The sequence below is a fragment of the Candoia aspera genome, chromosome 3 (genome assembly GCF_035149785.1).
Source record: "Candoia aspera isolate rCanAsp1 chromosome 3, rCanAsp1.hap2, whole genome shotgun sequence".
Taxonomy (NCBI): Eukaryota; Metazoa; Chordata; class Lepidosauria; order Squamata; family Boidae; genus Candoia; species Candoia aspera.
Window position 1 is genome coordinate 163,251,607 of NC_086155.1, and position 14,436 is coordinate 163,266,042.

Here is a 14,436-nt window from a genome sequence, read left to right on the forward strand (position 1 = left end):
TTGTTCTTCTCAATTGAATAGACAACTGCCTTAATAAGCCATTGCTTCCATATAAAGTTAATGGTAAAAGGAATGCAGGTGCATTCTTCACAAAAGGATGTTGACTGCCAGAGTATCTTTTCTGAGCTCAGAACAAAAGGTCAAATGCACTACATTATAGACTGAAGAATGTGAGTTGGATCTATGCCATGAACACACTGGATTCATAAACAAATCTGTACACTTAAGATTAAAATGTTCAGCAAGACAATGCTGAAAATTGCTTAAAACAATTTACCAGAAAGTTAGCACAGCAGAGTATTTTGAAGTACTATAATCCCACATTATTAGTTACTGAATATATGCTTATTGATTTGTTCAAGAATTTTTAAAAAAATCCAGTCATGTCCAATTCTTGGAGAATGCCTGGACAAGTCCCTGCAGTTTTCTTGGCAAGTTTTTTCTGAAGTTGTTTGCCATTGCCTCCTTCCTAGGGCTGAAAGTGACTGACCCAAGGTCACCCAGCTGGCTTCGTGCCTAAGGCAGAACTAGAACGCATGGTCCCCAGGTTTCTAGCCTGGTGCCTTAAACACTACATCAAACTGGCTCTTGTTCAAGATAGATACTGCTTATATATTTAATATGGTTGTCATATCTGGTTTTAATTGGGTTTGTTATTTTCTTTGAAAAGAAAAACGCATTCTTTGCGTTATTCTCATACTGTATACCAAAAGCAGACAAGCTGGATTTACTTATATGTAAGTCCTGGATATGGACTTCTTCTGCAGCCATTCATCTAGTTGTGCTAAAACTTGAATGTGTTTGAAATAAACATCATTCAATAATGTAGTAATTTCTGGATTAGCTCTATGGATTAGTTTTGTGACAATGATCAAGTGATTTAACCCTTCAAAAATATTTCTGTCCAAGAACTACACACTCACTCTCTACACATATATACACACAGTGTGTGTGTGTGATGCTGCATTAATTGTTATAATGCCCTGAATCCTAGGAATACATTTTCCTTAAGTCTCCTACAGATGATTTCTTTTTGTCTGGGAAAAATAGAAATATTCTAGCTCTTTTTTTGTTCCCTTAAATTGCTTCCTACTTCTGATTGTTTCTAACTAGAATAACTTAATTTAGATAAAATTTTGGTGCTGGATTTCCATTTAGAGGATAGCCACTTGTATCACACACTGCATCATACTTTGTATTTCACTTTGTTTAGGTTTCAGAATAAATTAAAACAGAAGACAAAAGGGAGCTATCTCAAGTTGCTATTTTAACACAACAGCAGAATAAGATGTTTGTCACCACCAATTAAACACTTTATAAGAACAGGACTGTCATAAAACAATTAAATCTTGAAAATGTATTATTCCCTAGGAGAGAAACCCCAGAGAAAATTCTGCTTATTAAAACTGCAATTTTAGTTTCCATTTAAAAAATAGGAAGCCAAGATTGTCTAGAAAGACAAATTATTTCTTAATGTCAGTTGAGCATATTTTGAAGAGAACGTATCTGTAACAGGTTGAATTCAGCATTTTTGTCTCTTTTATCTAATTCAGTCATCTTGATTATAGCTTCACAGATCATGATTCTGAGAGAATTGTGATAAAGTTCTAGAATAAAAGTATAATTTAGTTATCCTATACAAACCACTAAAAAGAAAATAGAAATCCATACAAAAGTCTCAAAATGAAATACAAGTGATAGAGATTTAATTTAAAAGAGCAAATGAGGAAATTAAAATCACAAATAATTTATTCTTCTGTTAAAGAGTTGATGCAGTACAATTTTAAATAGCAATGAAGTACACAGTGGTGGAAAATTGGCACTGAACCTAAAAGCATGTTAGTCATATCAATGTTCTCACATCTTCAGTTCAAAACTCGATTTTAATATTTAACTGACAAAAAATATTCTCTATTTAGAATTATGGAGGAATGCATTTTTATGTCTTAATTCAGGTACTTCCTGCTATTTCCCTGTTAAAACATACCAATACACAAAGTAACTCCAGGGCTGACTTTATTAACATACTTTCAAATATCTGTCTGAATGTATGTATGCTTTGCAACACAGAATTCAATAATGCACCTCGAATACAATAGCAGGAGGGTCTTACAGAATTTTGTGTTCCCTGTGGCTCTGTGTTTGATCTGGATAGCAAAATTCTCTCATGTGGTATTGGTCAGAATTTACAGAGTTTATAAGGAAATTTGACATTTTAAAAAACTTATTAAAACTTACTTTTGGTCTCATAATAACCAGTACAAACATGGACATACACAATTGTCTTCTCTCTTAAAGATATTCACTCTTGAATGAGAAAGTTTAGACAAGTTTTACAAAAGCCGCTATACTATCTTTGTTACATAGTAATTATAGTACTAGAAGTTAAATACACTTGTGAAATAAAATACATGTCAACCTATCTATAATTTGTTTATAAATACTTTGTAAATTTAAGCCAGGCTAAATGAACACTTTTTCAAAGTCATTGCTACTGCAATCAAAAAAGATCACAGCTCTATTTATTTTAAATCATTGCAAGGCCATTGCAAATTCTTTTTGTGTTAGTGGAAGAAAAAGTAAAGGGAACTGCCACTGTTTTACAAACAGTTTTCCACAAAGTATTTTAAAATTAATTACTTTATACTAGACAGTGTTATAAGTTCCATGATAATTCCATCATTTCAGTAGTTGGGATACAGTGTCTTCATATCAGGATCTGCCAAATACATAGTTGCCTTCTTATCCAACATTAAGACTAACACACATTCATACAAAAAAAATCATCCTCACATCCCAGTCTGTATTTCTCATCTATTTGGGTTTCTGACCTTGCCCAGTTTGTAGTGTACTGCCTTGCATATTCCATATGAAAAAACATAATATATAAAATATTGCTGCTGTAAAAATTTTCCCCTTCCCCTTACAAAAGAATCTCTGGAAAAATACTAAATTCCCTTAACCTTCATAAACATACAGTACTGCTCACATACTTCAGTCTGTAACAGTTTGTTTGATATACAGTTCTAAGCTCGCTGCAAAATTGTTTGTGAGTGTATTTTCTGTCCAATATTGCCATCTAGAGTACAGATGTATTTTTTTCCATAAGGACAATTACTTTTGTTTACAATTAGCTGAGAAAAGCTAACCTAGATAGGCAATATATTGCAATACAGCTATTTATTAACAAGGCGAGGTTGTCATTTTCTTTCCAAAATTAGATGCAATTGAAGATTTTCTTCAAAAGATGTTGACAATGCCAAAGAGACGATGAGGCTGCTAACAGGTACTGCTTATTAAAATTTTGTTTTCACTGCTGGTAATTTCCATACTGCCCCTATAAATTGAAAAAGGAGGATAGTAACTAGGAAGCAATTCTTTCTTCTCCTAAATAACAGGACAAAAATCTGAAAGTAAAATACATACATTCTTAGCACTGACTTCTTTTAAAGTATGGTTAATTTCTTATTTCAAGTGTCTTCCCAGAAGTTGGAATTGTACTTTCAGCAATATATCGTTCCCATAAAGATCTAACAGTATAATATTAGATATAAAAAACTGAAACCAACGAAGAAGAATCTATTATAAATAGGTAACTATTGTAAATAACCAGTTTTTAAAACCTCAAAAATGAGATTACCTAGAGTGCAAATGATAATGGAAATGCCAAGCAGTCTTCTTGAAAAGTGGGATGATTCCTTAAGTCTGGGTCCCTGTCACCATCTATTATACTTCCAAAAGTGGGGCTTTAGTGCACAATAGATATAATGTTAAACAATGCTACTTTTGTGTTCTTTTCTAGGTCATTTTATATAGAGAGATAATTGAGGATAGGAACACAAATGTTAGTCAACTACTAATATGCACCTGCATGTATATCAATAAATTGACAGTTATATACAAGCAACCAGTTTCCTAAGACAGGCAAAGGATGCAAATGTTGGCTAAATGATATTCCAAAACATTTTCTCATCAATTCTCAATTCTAATATAAACAAGAGATTCACCATTATTTTGTTCACTATCTACCTGAAAGTTTTCCAAGCAGAATCTCAAGAGAACATTATGCCAGCATGAATGGGAACTTCTAGATAAAGAAGTGTGCAATTCTTTTGAATGTCATAGGTTTTGGACCTAAAACAGATTGTTCTGGATTTATCAGGTATTCCGTCCATTTCAGAAGTGTTCCTAATAGAAAAGAGTCTTGTTTCAAGTTCAGAAGAAGGATTTGGAACTAGGGTCACTTCCAGAATGGTCAGAACAGTGTTCAAACACTTCTGGTATTCTAAATATTCTAAACACCGCTAATAAAAACAATATATTTTTTTGTTCTACAAGACTAGATGTCTAGTTCCATCAGGGGAAGCCCCTCATGCAGGAGCGAAATGAGGGAAGTGGCAGTTAAATCTTCTTCAAATTCAATTACTCTTAGAATTTTCTGATCCATTATTTTCTGGGATAATTTTTATTCACTGGGGCCAGGTTCAATCAGATTTACAAACCTGAAACATGTTCACCTGCTTTAAATACCAGACATTCATGCATTCAATACAAGACCTACAGACAGCTTCTGAATGTATTCTCTGCTTCAATGTCATACAATTATTTGTTATATGATTTCACTGGCAATTATTCAAAACCCAAATACCGTAATTCCATTGGAATCACAAAACTAATTGTTTTGTTCTTTGGATCCTGGCAATGTTTCTTAAAATATATCTTGCCTTGAATACAAAAGAGCTGAGAAAGGAGTATTAAGAAATTACAAAAAAGAGAGCAAAATATGGCTCCCAAAAGAGCTTTTTAGAAAGCACCATAAATATAAAATGTATTTCTTTGTGCCCGCTTTTCAATCTAAGTATGTTGATATTTATTTCATATTGGTAAACAGCTTATTATAAAATTGTGGCCCAAAATGGAAAAAGGGAATTTTTCAGGCAAGGAAGTGATTTTATTCAAATAAAGATTGTTGGTTACATGGAAGAAACTGTTTCATATGTTGGGAAGAACATGAGGAGATATGAAAAAAACACATTGTGGTTGTTTGGTCATGCAGAGAGAATGAATCAGGATCAAACTGCAAAACAAATATATGAAGGAAAAATGAGTGGGTCAAAAAGGAGAAGACAAAATTGTGATGGTGAAGTGAGCAGTTTAAGGAACTAGACAACCCATGACCCGTTGGGTCACCCTTTAAGAGATATTTCCTTACCTAAACAGAGAAACAGAATGACCACGGGCAGACAAAAAAGCAGTGTGAGCATGAGCAACTTTCAACTTCCTGCCGGCTTCCTCATTGACTTTGCTTATGAGAAGCTGGCAGGGAGCATTGGAAATCACTCCTCCTCCTCCTCCTCCGCTGACCCATGGAACTGCCTGCCACTTTGCTGGGGGGAGGAGGAACAAAGGGAGCTGCAGACTGCGAGGAAAACTGCATCTCCACTCCTCATCCTGGAGTGTCCCCAAGGGCCCCCTCTCTCCAGGGAGGAAGAAGGCTCACCCATCAACCACCAGCACCCCCCAGCCAGCCCTACCTCACCAGTAGGCATCTGAGTCACCCCTTCATCCTCCACTCACTGCCCACTGCCATTAAGAGATTTCAAATTTTGGCCTTGGTTCCAAAGCAGCCAATCGCCACTCACCCTTACCGCCAGCCAATTGGGCACAGGGGCCAGAGGGAGATGGGGAAGAGGGCAGGGATACCCCCCTACCATCTTCCCTTGTGCCATGCAACCTATGGGAAACTCAGTACACAAAATTTTTGACTTTTGTAGCTGCAGTCACAGAATCAGATTCTGCTCAGTATACTTCCTTAAAAAACATCAGCAATGGTCAATGTTCAGGGGTTAGAGATTACAATTAATTCTCCAACCAGCTGGAGGCCCAACTAATATCACAGGAAGAGGCTGATTTTCCCCCCCTTTTGTATCTTTTTGCTTTCTGATCTGAAGAGACTGAAAGACCAAAGGTAATATTTAGACACAACAAACATTGGTATTTATTTTATTTATATATAACTCTGGTTCCTCAGGAGACAAGAAGAATGATAAAAATAGTATCTGTAAGTGTCAAAAATGAAATATAAGCTATTAGATAAAATATTTTAATGAAACAATATCAGACAGTAAAATTAAAACAATTTTTTTAAATGTTATGGTGAGTCATAAAATATTTTGATTGTACCAGTCGGCTGCTCCCTGTCACCCATGCATTTCTCTGTGCTTTAAACAAGCCAGCACAGAGAAATGCATTGGATTACTAATCATTATCTTTCCTTTGGATCCAACAGAGTGTCAGAATACTGCAATTCATCAACCGATGCAGATGAACAGTAATGCCTATTAGCTCTGAAAACTGATTTTAGTGTTTGACCGGCCACCTGAAAAGTAAAGAGAATTGAAAAATGGTATATACGTGGTGCTTGATTTTACCTCTTATTTAAAACTGTTTTCGATGAAATGCATAAACATACTTATACGTGTAACATTCGACTGTAAAATTTAAACACACATACAAAAAAATGTAACTCCAAGAACTGTACCTGGTCATATCCATAAGGCCTCTGTTGTGGGGGCTGTGGAGGGCCCGGCTGCGTAGGTCTATATCCTCCATATTGCTGACCTTGTCCTTGAGGATAATTGGAATATTGAGGTCCTGGAGCACTTTGGGAGGGACCTACAATTTTTTGTACAGAAATTCTAGCAATTCAATCATTAAAAACATAATCTTTTTAATTTTTATTTCCCTAGATAAGGACCTTCAAGACTATTGTCGAATGTAACTGTGCAAATCAAAATTTGTTTTAATAACAATTTTAATACATTTATATTTTCCCCCTTGAGGACCAAGTGCTCATCTTTCTTGATTTACAAATATAATCATTAGGCTTGGCTCAATGAGGCCAAATTATAAGCACGTATATTTATAGTGAAGTTCTTAGTACCAGTACAAAGAAAAGTGCCTTGTTTTAAGAACCTTACTATTTTTGCCTTCTTGAAAGCAGGGATTAAGGCTAAAATGTGTGAACTTACTAGAAGCAAGTAAAAACATGATTTTCAAAATTGTAGTGAAACCTTTTTTCTAAAATTGATGAAAGAAGTTAAATATTTTGATGTCTCCCATAAAGACTCTGTGGGATCCAATTTAATTAAAAGACCTATAAATTATCTAAAAACCATTAAGGAAGTGTCCTGTCTAATCAACATTATTTATGTAGATGCAGCCTTATTTCAATCCAAGCAGATGTATTTATAACACTGATCTCACAGAATATTCTACTTGTACTGTTCTTGCAAAAAAAATCATTTATTACCCACATCTTCAATATTTTAGAAGGTAAGTCAAATAGAAAACAGGGTAAGTGGAAAACTTGGGCAGAGGTAACTGGAAGTTTGACTTGCACAAATTTCTTCTGTTTGATTGTTCCATCCCTAATTCCTCCCTACTGCAGACACCTTCTCTATATCCCAGAAAAGCATTTCAAGGGTGAGAAAGCTGAACTGGAGAAAAACCACAATCATTAAGATTTGCACATTGTATATTATTGGCCTTCATTTTTGCAAAATTAAGAGACAGCATTGGTAGCTGTGTGCCAGAATTGGATGATGCAATACTAACTTGGGCTCCCATGGTTTTTCCCGTTCAACAGCAGCAAAGAAATCAGCAACATTGAACTATGTTTTTAAATTAATCAGAGTTCTCTCTTATGCCTGCATTTCTGGACAATGCTTAATTTAATCTATGGTTAGTGAATATGGCATAAATTTCCCTTTGATACAAACTTCACTGAGTAACTTTTTAACTAGTATCCTCAAGCACAGATTTAACAGAAGTCCTGAAGCTTCTCAATGAATCAATATTCTCCATATAGCCACACTGGAGAAAAAGAGGGGAGGGAAACATACCGAAACATCTACTGTATTGCTACATTATAGTTTAATATTATGTCTCCTTGTTAAACTGGACAATAACTCTCCTCTTTCCAGCTTTCATTCTCACATAATGTATGTATAGCTAAAAGTCTGAAGCATCTAAGATAATGTCCCAGAAAGACCTTATTCAATTTATCTTGAAATCACTGGTCTAAATTTAGCATGGACTGAGAAAGCTCTCCTGCACTGGTCTGGTCTGACTTTTTCTAAACCCCAGTTTTAAAGATGACTACAATATGCAGGGCACGAAATAATCCATGTTGCAAAGTCACTTTTCTGAAGAACTGTTCTTATTACAGGACAGGATCAGATGTGTCATTTTGCAACAGAGAACCTTTCATCTTGCAGCAATTCTTCATCTGCCATTTCATTTTGTTATTTATTCAGCTGGAAGTGGCTAGCTGCCTTTTAAGACTTTGGATTTAGTTATGCAAATGGAAATGTACATAATACAAATGTGGACTCTTAACAAGCGAGGAAAATTTCTAGAAATTTTGAAGTCTTGGGGAAAAAACCTCATCCCTTTTTTCCCCCAGAAAAGTTTGTAATATATGCAATAAGCCTTTTGATAGCACCCTTCCTAGATCTAAGTTGACTTTGGTATTTTAAGAACATACACTACAGCATAATCAATCCTGGGGGTAGTTAGTGCCCTGAAGAGGTCCCCGTGAATTCCTGAATTTAAATTACGAACTTTTAATATCTCCATCTTGGATTTTATATTTTACATTTATATTTACATTTATATTTTTATTTAAGAAGTACTGTTTTTATTGTATTTTAAATCTGTATTTAGTTTTATTTTAAACCACCCAGAGTCACTCTCTGAGTGAGATGGGTAGTGATGAAATTCAGAATATACATACGTACATACATACATACATACATACAGGTTATGTATGGTCCTTTGGTTATGAAAGCAATTGGGACTGAGATTGCTGTTGCTAAGCAATGCAGTCATAAAGCATGACATCACATGACTGCACTGCTTAGCGACGGCAATACCAGTTGCTGTTGTAACCCCAAGACACACAGGTCATTAAGTGTGAAGTGGGAATCCCGGGTAAGTAGTGTTGGGGTACTGTGGGGGGTAGGAGAGGCCAGGAGACGTCTTGGGAGGGCTGGCGCGAGCCACGTGTGAGTTGGGGGAGGTCCAGCATAAGCCACAAGTGCAGGACGGCTGGGGGTGGATGGCATGGTGCGAGTGCCGGAAGGCTGGGAGTAGATGGTGTGTTGCAAGTGCAGGAAGGCCAGAGGGTAGACAGCTCAAGGGCAGGAAGGCTGGAGGGACTTAAGAGAGTGACTTGTGACCTTCTCTGCTGGCTTCTCCATTAACCTTGCTTGTGGGAAGCCAGCAGGGAAGGCCGCAAACGGCAATCATATGACCGCGGGATGCTGCAACCGTCCTAAGTGCGAGCTGGTTGCCAAGCTCCTAAATCATGATAACATGGCTGCGGGGGCACTGCAACAACCAGAACGTCAAGGACCAGTCATAAGTACTACTTGTTCAGCACTGTCACAACTTCGAACAGTCGCTGAACAAGTGGTCGGTAATGAGAACTACCTGTATAAAACATGGTTTATTCATACAATTCTTATGTTTGGTATTTGTTAAAAGTAAGAGTATAAGCTAGTTAGAAAATAATTATGTACTGAATGATGAATTTACTTTAATGATTTGAATGTACTTTAAAATGGATTCTAAATTTTGGTTTGGTGGGCCTTTGTTCTACTTTCATCCTTTGAAGCCTAGTAAAGAGCAGATCAAACTGGTTTCTAGATAAAAAAGTAAACAACAGAGAAGCCAACAAGCAAATCATGCCCTAAATCCTTCCTTCAATCTTGGACAAAAATGGTGATGACCCACCCTGGGGAAAGAATGCATCTTGTTCTTCCATTTTAGAACTGTACTTCACTGCTTCTCATCTGTGCAGAGAAACTGTACTGCTCTGACATGCTATATAAAAATTCTATAAAATCCTATTACGATTTATCAGAAATATTTGAGGGAATAAAGGATAGTTATATAAGGACACCTTGTCTTATTGCATTTATTATTCTAAAAGACAAGACTTCAGAAAGCTTTTAATTCATTCCCCAATTTTTCAATTTCTTCATTTTCATAAAATATATAAAAAAGGGGGGAGAGAATGGGAGGGAAAGCTCCCGATTTTCCCACTTTCCCCCGGGGTTTCACATTTCTACCCTCAACTCACGGAAACCCTTTTTAATCTCTTTTATTTTCAAATTCCTCTTTAGACCCCTATTCTACATACATGCAGAAATGTTTTATTATGTTACTAATATATATGTTACTGGTAAATTGACATTTAAAGAACTAAAAGAAAACTATGGAGACTAAGTGGAACAAAGACAATCAATCACTTCTACTACTGCATGTGTTTATGTCTGTCTTTAATTAACAGAAGGGACTAGGAGTATAAATAAAGGTTGACCAAAGCCCTGCTTGATACTCAGGATTCCTCACACAAGTGTATCCTGTTACTTACCATAAGCTTGCTGTTGTCCAGGATAAGCCTGCTGACCTGGGTACTGTTGCTGTTGATAGCCTGGCTGTTGAGGGGGGGCTTGGTATGCATCTTGCTGCTGGGCATATTGGGCGTTTCCTGAAAATAGGAGGTGAAGCAAAAACAATTAAATGCTGTTTTTTCTGCATGCATGTTTTTTAAGATGCACAGCAAACACCACAAAAACAAAATGAAAATGCAGTTTTGATATCAAAAACTAAGAAAACAAAGAAAACAAACCAAAACAGAAGGAATTCGGCCAAGCTGCAGTTAAAGCCAAATTTGCAAGGCTAAACTGCAGTATTTTCACATCTCTGCCAAACGAGTATTACTTTTACTGGAACGTGATGTCATGACTTGATAAGGCCATGACTATGCTAAATGAAAAAAAAAAAGGACAAAATTAAAGACAGCTACAGAGCACAAACTAGCTACACAAATCAGCAAGCTGTTTCCTAGTGGCACTATATTTGTATGTATACATACACACAAAATATAAACTGGACCAATGAGTTTATGTTTAAATAAAATCATTGAAAAAAATTGCTAATAGTGTTATAATAATTTTACTGCTGTTAGAATGACAAACTTAAAATTATAAGTTTAGATATTTGCAGGAAACTAGGTTGAACATTTCAAGTTCCCTGAAATTCTCAACAGCCAGCAACTAAAAGTCTACAAGAGCTTTGCATGGGCAGGAAACAAGTTATGTTGTGCAAGAAATGTTGCTCTTTTGTGGAAGGGGAGAGGAAAAGGAATGTATCTGCACATGTGTGTGTGAAGGTATATAGATACCTCCTTCGTAGTAATGTTGGGAGGAATCCTCATAAGGCCTATCGTAGCCTTGTTCAGGATACGACGGTTGCTGATAACCGTAATCACTATGACCTACATCAATTCGACAAGAGACAGGAAGAAACGTTAATGGCCTCTGAGTGAAAACCCTATGAATATTTCATTTTACTGAAAAAATCAGTGTCAGCTGGAAATACATGAAAAAAAAAACCTTCAAATTAAATTAGAAGGATTCACCAATAGGATTTCCTTTCATACTGAATTAACATGTGACTGGAAGAAAAAAAATCGGCTAATGAAGTAGTTTTAGCAACATCACAGCGAGGAATGGTCTTACAGCTTCTGGTAAAAGGGTAAAAAAAATTTTTTTTTTTTTTTAATGAAATCATTTATGCTTTTCACATGAAAATAATTATTTAATTACAATGAACAAAGAACTCAATTACCATAATTTGTTGAACACCTGTTCTACTTTTCAATTCAAAAGCATATGCTATTAAAAGCAATGTGAACTATGACATATAACGTTCAATAAACTTTTAAATAACCTTTATATAATTTTGTATGACACATTTGTTAAAAATAGTGAACCTCTTCTCTCAACATAATCTCATAAAAACAGAAAAGAAAAATGACACTGTCCTTTACCATACAAGCATAACCAGTAAATGTGACAGACGCCTGCCAATAGGATCCACTTGACCTAACATTCACATTCATAACTCAGATACCTGCATTTAGGAATCTAGTTTATATATACTATTGGAAACAACAACGGTTTTGAAAAAAGGACATTTCTTAAAATGCCTAACATTTTTATTTACTCTTTTTTTTTTTAAGGGCAGGCATCACAAATTTAATTCAACTATACAGCAGTTTATTTTTCTGCAGTGTATCATCTCCACAGCTTCTTAAAGAGGGGCTATCTATAAATAATATTTTACACATAAACACATTATGTACTGCACACATTTCGAATATAACAGAATTCACGGTTGCAACATATATGCTCCAAGGAATACATATGGCCTGCCAGCATTCCTTTTATCATTCCAAAACTCTCCCAGATTGAGTGGTACTGTAAACTTGGGACGTACTCAGGGACATTAGGGGTAAAAATGACAGCCTTAACTGTTGCAGATGCTTAACGTAGTCATTTTACCTCTTAAAATCCCCGACCCCAGCCCCAACAGCCCAGGCCCTTCTTACTTTTGGAACTGGACCTTGACAAAACCTGTTGTGGCCTGTGAGCTGACAGAAGTTGCACAACTTTGCCTCAATTCATCTAGCTGCAAATAAATCTTAGGAGACTTTTTTTACAATTATTTAAGCAGTATCTTAAGATTACTAAAATTATGTCATTATGTTTTTACTTTATGCATTAAAACAGTCAGATAGAACCTATTATGACTTTTAAAAATGATTAACAAGAATTTAAAGGTATTTTCTATGCAACTTATCTTACCGTACTCTTACATGCCACAAAATAGATTCTGGGTCAGTCTAGCAAAATGTGTTCAAAACTGATTCATGACATATGAGTTAAGTAAACCATATCATGATGGTCACCAGTGGTAAATAGGTTGTTTAAAACTTGGCAAAAACAGTTTGGGCACATTTATATTTTTCAAAAAATAAAATTAATTTGAAACAAAACATTTGCTGTGAAATAAGAATTGCATTGAAAAAATAGTCTACCACCCACCATGAATTTAATATATACAAAGTGTCATTCCAACTCTTACAATTTCCATCTGTATTTATTCAGTTTGTAATTAATCATAATCTCTAAATATATAATTTAAAAATCTGATTTCTTAAGCAGAAACTCCATTCAGTATATTATCAGGATATGCAAAGAATCAACTTTGTTACCGTTTTGTAATCCTATTCATTGTATTAAACTTCAAAAACTCTGTAATTTCCAAAATCCTAGAGAAAAACCAATATCATCTACAATTATATTACATAATTTTGAGAGACAGTGTGGTTTACAGGATTAAAATATTGAATTGGAACTGGGAGACCTAGGTAGTGATCCAGCCTTAGCCACAAAAATTCATTAGGTGGCGTAGGACCAATCATTCTGTCTCAGCCCAATCTACCTCACAGGTTTGCTGTGGAGTAAAGCAGGAAGGAGTGTTTTGTATGCTGCTTCAAGCCCCTGAATGAAAGGTGGGATTAAACATCTAATAAACAAATAAATAAATCTGGGGCATATAGTTGTGCCACTTTTAAGAAAACATGCAGAAAAAAAATATTTTTGAAAGAGCATTGCTTCTTTAAGGATTTTAGGATGAATCTATTTTAGCAGACAAGATTCTGCTAAATCTCACTTTTAAAACACCTTTTTATAAGCAAAGTACTTAAACAACATGTTACATAACAACCATCTCATCTGTAGTGAAAAAAACTGTCATATCTCTAGCCAAATGAGGGGATTCTTATAAAAATCTGTGTTTTGGTACTTGAATTAAACTATGAATATTTTGAGCAAGCAATAAATTAATATTATCCTTCAGGTTTTCAAACTATGGAACTTGAAAACTTTAATAAATAAAAGTATTCTAGTGATTAGCAACTAAAACTTTGCTCATTCAGTAGTTTTATGTATGTATCACTAATAATGGGCAGATATATAAAATGGGAAAGTTAACATTATGAGAGATTACCATCAGGGTAATATTGCTGGTTCATGCCTTCTGGAGGACCCTGTCCACCATGACTGTATTGGTCCCCATAATAGTCTTCCTGGCCTGAGTACTGCTGTGGTGGGCCTGAAAAACCACAACCAGTCAATATGTAAATAACTTGTTTTTTCTGTTAACACGCTCACTAATTTCTCAATGTAATATGAGAAACCCTCTCACCTATAGCCTTCCCCCACCCAGAGCACTGTTTCAGAAAGCTTACTTAATGCTTTGTGTATAATACATGTATGTATTACAGAGAGCACCTTGATTGCATGATATATCAGATGTGAATATACATTTCACAAAACATACAGACTATATACTATATATATATATATATATATATACACACACACACACACACACACACACAAACTGCCCTTTCAGAGACAGAAATACAGATTTCAACATTTATTTGCAAAGTGGCGATTTGTTTAGCCTCAAATACTATTTGGGGTGAAATGTACTATGACAGACTTGTCAACAGCT

General features: G+C 35.3%; 1 protein-coding gene across 5 annotated transcripts in view; it reads right to left on the reverse strand.

Moving 5' to 3' along the window:
* Positions 1–1,684: 1,684 nt before the first annotated feature.
* SS18 (SS18 subunit of BAF chromatin remodeling complex) overlaps positions 1,685–14,436 on the reverse strand; it is a 38,903-nt gene continuing 26,151 nt past the window's right edge. For 2 of the 5 annotated variants that reach the window (XM_063299213.1, XM_063299209.1), the window contains 5 exons: positions 13,927–14,031; positions 11,255–11,347; positions 10,442–10,558; positions 6,542–6,675; positions 1,685–3,337 (listed from right to left, as the gene is read on the reverse strand). In XM_063299213.1, the coding sequence (XP_063155283.1) occupies positions 3,311–3,337; positions 6,542–6,675; positions 10,442–10,558; positions 11,255–11,347; positions 13,927–14,031 (476 nt within the window). In that variant the 3' untranslated portion in view covers positions 1,685–3,310. Of the gene's footprint in view, positions 3,338–6,541; positions 6,676–10,441; positions 10,559–11,254; positions 11,348–13,921; positions 14,032–14,436 lie in introns of all 5 variants that reach the window. The other 3 variants (XM_063299210.1, XM_063299211.1, XM_063299214.1) reach the window with 3 other exon arrangements.